This window comes from Calliphora vicina, chromosome 1 (assembly GCF_958450345.1).
Source record: "Calliphora vicina chromosome 1, idCalVici1.1, whole genome shotgun sequence".
Lineage (NCBI taxonomy): Eukaryota > Metazoa > Arthropoda > Insecta > Diptera > Calliphoridae > Calliphora > Calliphora vicina.
The window spans coordinates 14,571,696-14,579,549 of record NC_088780.1 but is presented as its reverse complement, the minus strand read 5'-3'; the positions used below and the strand labels follow the sequence as shown (position 1 = coordinate 14,579,549).

The following is a 7,854-nucleotide window of genomic DNA, read 5'->3' as shown; positions in this document are numbered from 1 at the left end:
TTCTCTAGAAAAGTTATCGGTAACTTTCATTTTTACAGGAAATGTATCGACAATTTATATTTTCTTTAGTATTGTTGTCCATAACTTTCGATAATTTTCACTATAAAAGATATCTTTCATTACTTTTACAAAAGTAATCGATAACTTTCATTTTCTATAGAAAATTAATTTATAATTTAATAATCTTTAAAAAATTATAGAGAACTACAATTTTCTGTAGAATTATTACGGATAACTTTAATTTTTTTCTTTGTCCAGTCTTAACTTATATCAATTTATTTATGTCTGCCTTCATCGGCTGCCTTTCACATTCACTTGCCACAATAAACCGATAAAACAATAAACATTCCTCTTACTCCTCAACAGCCCTTATTCTGGCGTGACCTTTACAAAAAAAACTTTATGAATGGTATGATTTTCCATGATTTATGATTTTAAATATTCAATAAAATGTGCGTGTTATAAAATTATACAACTTAAATCATTTAATCAAAATATTTAGGTCTTGAATTGAAAACAATTTCATATAATTTTGTTTAAACAAACCCACTGATGATTAAAGAGTACAAATCGTATAATTAAATCATAGCAAAACAAAACAAAACAAAATTACTGTATTTTTGAATAGTCTAAGGACAAACAGTATCAAAATGAATTGGAATTTTAAATAACAACAATTGAATTATTAAAACTAACAACAATGTAATTAAATATTCATATAAAAAGTATCAACACACAAGATAAAGCAACTTAGTTAAAGTAAAATAAACGAAAGGAAAACTTAATAAAGTGATTTGGTATAAAGAAACTCAAAGTAGAGCAGCATGAAAGCAGCTATATTTAGTGATTTTGTGAAATATGCCAATTTTTTCTATAGCACCATAAGTGTACAACCCTACGAGGACTTGGGTGTTAAGCAAAGCAAGTCTATGTTATCCCTTTTGGTTTTTTTGGTGGGCATTATCAATATGAATCTTATGCTGTTAAGTGAGATTGTCTTTGTCATAATGGCCGTGGTAAATGGCAATAATTTCCTGGAGGCCACCATGACCATGTCCTATATTGGTTTTGTTTTAGTGGGAAATTGCAAAATGTTGTTTATTTGGCTGCAAAAATCAGCTTTAACTAGATTTGTTAATGGTTTAAAGAGAATTTTCCCCAAGGACTTGCAATCACAACATAATTACAATTTACACAAATATTTAAAGGAATGCTCGCTTATAACTTTGAGCTTTTCTTTACTTTATATGATTTTAATCTGGACCTATAATCTGTTTAGCATTGTGCAATTTGTAATCTATGATTACTGGCTGGGGGTGCAGGAGGTGGAGCAAACTCTGCCATATTTAATGTATATACCCTGGGATTGGCACAATCACTGGTCGTATTATGTGGTGTATGCTGCTCAGGATTTGGCGGGTTATACCTCGGCGGCTGGTCAAATAGCCAGTGATTTGTTTTTGGTGGCCTGTGCCACGCAACTTATAATGCATTTCGATTATGTGGCCAGCACCATTGCTGGATATCAGAGCAGAGAGGGTGAAAGAGGCTTGAACAGGGGTGTGGCCAAGGAGGAGGATATACAATTTTTGAGAAATATTGCCAGATATCATGCCTATTTGTTGGAGTAAGTGTGAAAATGTAACCGTTTTAATATCTTCCTGTCAAAATCATATCTTTTTCCATCAGTTTATCTGAACAGATTAACCATGTCTTCGGTCTGCCCCTGCTTCTAAACTTCATTACCTCTTCGTTTGTTATTTGCTTTGTGGGCTTTCAGATAACCATTGGTGCCTCCCCGGAGACTGTGGCCAAACTCATTTTATTCTTATTCTCCTCAACCGCTCAGGTCTATTTGATTTGTCATTATAGCCAGCAATTAATAGATGCGGTAAGTAATTAAACTCATCTAACAATATAAAATAAAGTTTTTTAATGTTGCCATTCTTAGAGCACCAATATAGCCCGTGCGGTTTACAATCAAAATTGGTCCCAGGCAGATGTAAGCTATCAAAAAATGTTGATACTTATAGCAGAACGTGCTCAGAAACCAGTGCAGCTGAAAGCCACTACATTTGTCAGTGTATCGCGCAGAACCATGTCTGAGGCAAGGTTTTCTTTAATAATCTGTACAATTGGTAATAATTCTCTTTATTTCCAGATCATGCAAATATCCTACAAATTCTTTGCTGTTTTGAGGACAATGTATTCGAATAAATAAGTAAATATTTGAAATATACTAATGGCAATTGCTGCTTAAAAATCATATTATACAAACAAATTTAAAGAAGTTTACTGTGTAATAAATTTTTAAATAATTCATATAATTTTTAAACTGAATTTCATATGATATTAAAGGAATTTTTGTATTCAAAGTTATTTTACAATAGAGAAAATCTGTGTCTAATCTAAAAAGCTATTTAAATCATATATTTTATATTATAACCAGTCTCCAACAATGTCTCCGAATAAAGGGGAATTAACATATTTGTTATACCTTCACAGTGAGTGGTTTTTATTCGCGACCCCACAATGAATATAGCAGAGTCGATATAACCATGTCCGTCCGTCTGTCCGTCCATCCGACTGTATGTTGAAATCAACTTTCCGTAGCTCGCAAATAACTTACATACATCGAGCCCTTAGCGCCAAATTATAGTAAGCGACATTTTTAAAATTTTTGTTTTATTGCAGAAATTAAAATTTTATTGACCGACTGATGTTTTAGCGTTCTCAGAATATCAAAATTGTTAATAACATCAAAAATATAGGGGGTAAGATTTTATCGTAAGTCAATGTTTATATTTTACAGTAAACAAATTTTATCGATCAAAGCGACACACAGTGGTATATAAAAAAAAGAGGGAAATAAATCTGTAACTTTTAAATGGTTAGATTGGTTTGAATGAAATTTCACGCGCGCAAAGAAGAAGTGTTGTCAAGTTTAAGTTTTGAACGTGGACCTCATGGGCCCACCAGGGGCGCGACCAAGAGCCCTCAGAGTAGGACACCTCTGGTATGTTACATTTTTAAAACGATATTATTTCATGGTTTGAGTTCCGATTTCAAAAACATTATACATGTAGAATCTTCTCATCGAGCACTACAAAAAACCTTGTCATAGCTATCAATTATCTATTATAGCTTAAGAGATATTCGCATTTGAAAATTAAATTTTCAACATTTTTACCCAACCTACTCCAGTTTTTTGATAACAGCGTATCCAAATATTTCCCGATTCTCTCCAGTTTTCCTTTATTGGACTACCAACGCATGTATGTGTCCAATGGAAAAAAACTGTTTAAAAATAATGACTAAGTCCAAAGTTATATGCATTTGAATTTAAAAATTTTTTAAAAAGCAATTTTTCGCTATTTTTTTGGGAAAAAAGAACTTTTTTCTTTTTAAGTTATCGCAAAAAATTTCTATGAGGATGTATAAGGAATTTCTACTTTCTGGAAGCCTAGTCTTCGTGAAATATTTTACAGGAAAACCAATTTCAAAATTGTTGTTACCCAGGGGACCAAGTCATTTCAAAAAACACCTATTTTTTATGTATAATAAAATTTTAGGCCAAAAATTCTCAAATCGCGTATCCGATATTAAAATATAGTAACCGATTAGAGGTGGCTCAATATGTTTATAATTATTTTGTAAAAGGTCCCGATAACCCCGACCCTGGTATGGATATTATAGCCAAAAAACTAAAAATTACCATTTTTGGAATTTTTCAACACTTTTTTGTGAATTGCGGGATTGCTGATAATAAATTTCAAAATTCGTTTTTATTTTTCCATTTTAAATAGAAAAATCTACATAACTGTGAAATTTAATTAAAAACTATTTATAAATAAAAATTTAATTTCAATTCGAAAAATTTGTATCTATGCAAAAATTCAATAAAAAATATTTTTTGTAATATTTTTCAATAAACTATTCCATGAATTTTTAATTGCCAAAAGTTATAAGTATTTTTGAAAAATAGACAAATTGCTTGAACGAAATTATATTATATCGCATCATAACATTTTTAATTCTATGTATAAATTTCAAAATAATCAAAAAAAACCTTCTCCTGTAAAATTTGTGTTTTGTCGCTTACGATAATTTGGCGCTGATTCATACATCAATATATCCACCATAATGACGGTTCAGTTTCTATTTAATATCAAGAATATCGGCCAACAAATGGCTGAGATATAAGCAGAAATTCACGACAGCCTCGATTATTTACTTATTTTGATTACTAAGTCATTGATATAGACAATATTGATATCTAATGATAAGCAATTGCTGGATTTACAATAGACGGTGTATCTTTTGAACGCGATTTTTGTTTTTAATAGCTTATATGTAATTTTGAAGGGTCATTTATTCTCACTTCATTGAAAATGTCAAATTTCGTGCCAACAAAGCGGCATATCCGGGAAGTTTTGCTTTGCTTCTTTAATTTGAAAAAAAGTGCCGCTGAAGCAAAACGATTGTTCACCAAAGCTTATGGTGAATTTCTTGCATCGGTTTCAATGTGCGAGTGATGGTTTTTTCGGTTCAAAAGTGGCAAAGGCATCCAAATATCATCACAGGAACCCTGTATGGAACGCAACTGTTTCGTTTGCAGCGGAAATTCGCCGAAAGACGCCCGGAATATGCGGCCAGACATGAAACTTTAATATTGCATGATGACAATACTCGGGCACATGTTGCAATACCTGTTAAAATGTATTTAGAATGAAGTGGTTGGGAAGTTTTTCCTCACCCGCTTTATAGTCCAGACCTTAATCATTATAATAAATGTAAGACTTGAAAAAACTCCAAAAAAATATTGAAAATAGCCTCGAACTACTAGACGGGATTTGTAGACTTTGAAAACTAATGAAAACAACAAATCAAATTTTAATTTAATGTTAACAGCATAAATAATAAAATTTATTTGTTATTACATGTTTATGAACATGATGAATGTTGAGACCGTTAAATTTAAATCGCTAATGCAAATTCGTAGCAATACAAATTCCCTCAAAAAAAAAAAGTAAATAGCCTCGAACAATTTTCGAGGAATTGCAAACTTTAGATATAATAAGTGAATATATAAAAGAATTCCCAAAAACAAATAACTTAATCCCCTTCATTAAATTTTTGGAGAAAATTATTTTTTACTTTAATTATAAGTTTATTTTAAATTAAAGATTGATAATATTTTTTTTTTAAAAAACAGTCCCTTCCAACGACGAATCAACTATCAATAGATATCCATATTGTCTATATTAATGACTTAGTAATACAGGCTGTTCCGAATCTTATATACCCTTCACCAAATTATACTTTAAAATACAAATTTTAAATATTTTTATGTAAACAAAATTTAAAAAAATTTTTTTTTCAAAATTTTAAATTAATAATTATTTTTTGTTAAAAAAAATTCGAGTTAAAAAATATTTTTATTTATTTATTAAACGCTATTTAAAAAAACAAGTAAGAAAGTATGGTCGGTCAAGCCCGACCATATAATACCCTACACTAAGTAAAAGAGCAAAAACATTTTTCTTTTAAAATTTCAATAATTTATATTTTTGAGTGATTTTCGGAAGTGGGCCTTATATGGGGGCTATGACCAATTATGGACCGATCAGCATGAAATTAGATCGTGCGATTTATGTCTATATGAAAGTTTACTATGTTCAATTTTGTGAGTATACCAACATTTTTTAGCGATTTATGCACGTTAAAGTGATTTTCGGAAGCGGGTCTATATAGGAGCTATGACTAATTATGGACCGATCGTAACAAAATTTGGTGACATGCATTTTGTATATATAAAACTTATTTGGAGCGCAATTTGTGAAGATACATTTATAAATTAAACATTTATGACCGATAAAGTCCAATTTCGGAAGGGCATTTGTATGAGGGCTAGATGAAATAATGGACCGATTTCACTCAGTTTCAATAGGCTTGGGTTTTGGGCAGAAAAAAATAATATGTACCAAATTTGATCGAAATATCTTCAAAATTGCGCACAAGCTTCACATGGACAGCCAGCCAGCCAACCAGACGGACGGATGGACATCGTTTAATGGACTCACAAACGCCTCCCCACTATGGTGGTGTAGGCTATAAATTTGTTCAAAGATGATAGAAAATTATTTTTTTTCAACTTTTTTCCAAACTTTTTTTTTAATTTTTTCTATTTTTTTCAATATTTTTTTAAATTTATTAGTTAAAAAAAAATTTATGAGAAACAAATTCGTCTTAAAAAATATTTTTATTTTATAAAAAAATTTAAAAATTATTTAGAAAAATTTTATTTTTTTTTAAACTTTTTTCCAACTCGTGCCTCTTTACTCTCTTTGCTTTGCCTATGCGTTCATACAAAATGCATAGGGGTCTGGCCAGACACCATGTACCAAAAGTAAGGTGAAGATTTTTTATTTGGCTTTTTGTCCTGTTCCAAGGACTTTTTTTCAATTATTAATTTATACATCGAAAGCCAACAATATTTTGGGAGATTACCTGAAATTACAGTCATGTACCTAAATTGAAGCATGAAAATTAAATATGTCTGGCCAGAACCATGTGCCACTTCGAGGGTTAATATGTTCCAATTTTATTTAAACTTTTTTTTTAATTTATTAGTGAAAAAATGTATTACAAACAAATTTTTTAATTAAAACAAATTCGTGTTAAAATATATTTTTATTTATTTATGTAAACAAAATTTAAATTCTTTTTTTTCAAAAATGATTAAATTTTTAAATTTTTTTCAAAATTTTTTAATTTCTTTTTTTAAATTTATTAGTGGAAAAATGTGTATGACAAACTAATTTTTTTGTTAAAAAAAAATTCGGGTTAAAAAATATTTTTCCCAGATATAGATCAAAAATAGGCCAACAATCGAGGTTGCCCCAGTTGTTTCCTTATAGCTCAGCCATTTGTGAGTCGATTTTCTCGATTTTAATAAGCAAACGGGCCTGGAGAATTCCTGATATATTGATGTATCAATCAGGTTTGGAAGTTATTTGTGGGCTATGGAAAGTTGATTTCAACATACAGATGGATTGACGGACATAGCTATATCGACTTCGCTATTTATAACGATCCAGAATACATATATACTTTGTGGGTTCACAAATGAAAAATGTAGAAATTACAAACGGAATGACAAACTTATATATACAATATCAAAAATCGAGATTGTTCTTATTTTTTCCATATATCTTAGCCTTTTGTGCAACCTAACCGAGACTACAGCGGATATATTGATGTATGAATCATGTACTTACCGTAGTAAGTTTCTGTGCCCCTTCACTGGGCGTCTAAAATGTTTTCATTAAACCACATTCTTGGTCTTTTCATATAATAAAGTGTTAGAACTATAAATGTTTCCTCCCTTAAGTAACCAATCTAGGGACCAATCTGTTTCAATTACCTTCGATCTAGGGTATTTTCGGAAAGGAAAATTGTACCAGAAGCAAAAGCATTAAAAATCATTTACAGCAATTTTCACAAACACACATTTACACATTTTCCTATATAACTTTGATTTCACGCCCAGAAAACCCTATAATTAACCCCTTTGAAATAAAACACAAATTATTTTACAACATTGTATTTAAATAAATGTAATAAAACCACCACTAACTGAACTAATAACTAATATTAGAAATATAAATTTCGTTGGAATTTTTAATGCAGCATTTTAAATATTTAAAGAGAAACTTCAAAGGAAAATGAAAAAAATTAAAAAAAAAAAAATATAAGACAACAGGAAGTTAAAGTGAATGAACTGGACAATAACAAATTTAGTTGCATAAAAACGTTTGGAATAAAACAACCAGCAGCAGCAGCAGCAGCAAC

At 30.2% G+C, this 7,854-nt stretch overlaps 1 protein-coding gene across 1 annotated transcript; it reads left to right on the top strand.

Moving 5' to 3' along the window:
• The first annotated feature begins 824 nt into the window (after positions 1-824).
• On the top strand, positions 825-2,221 carry LOC135949248 (odorant receptor 85b-like). Its single transcript, XM_065498751.1, has 4 exons — positions 825-1,627; positions 1,690-1,891; positions 1,952-2,107; positions 2,162-2,221. Exons 1-4 carry the CDS (start codon positions 825-827, stop codon positions 2,219-2,221), a joined length of 1,221 nt encoding a protein of 406 aa, XP_065354823.1.
• Positions 2,222-7,854: the final 5,633 nt, after the last annotated feature.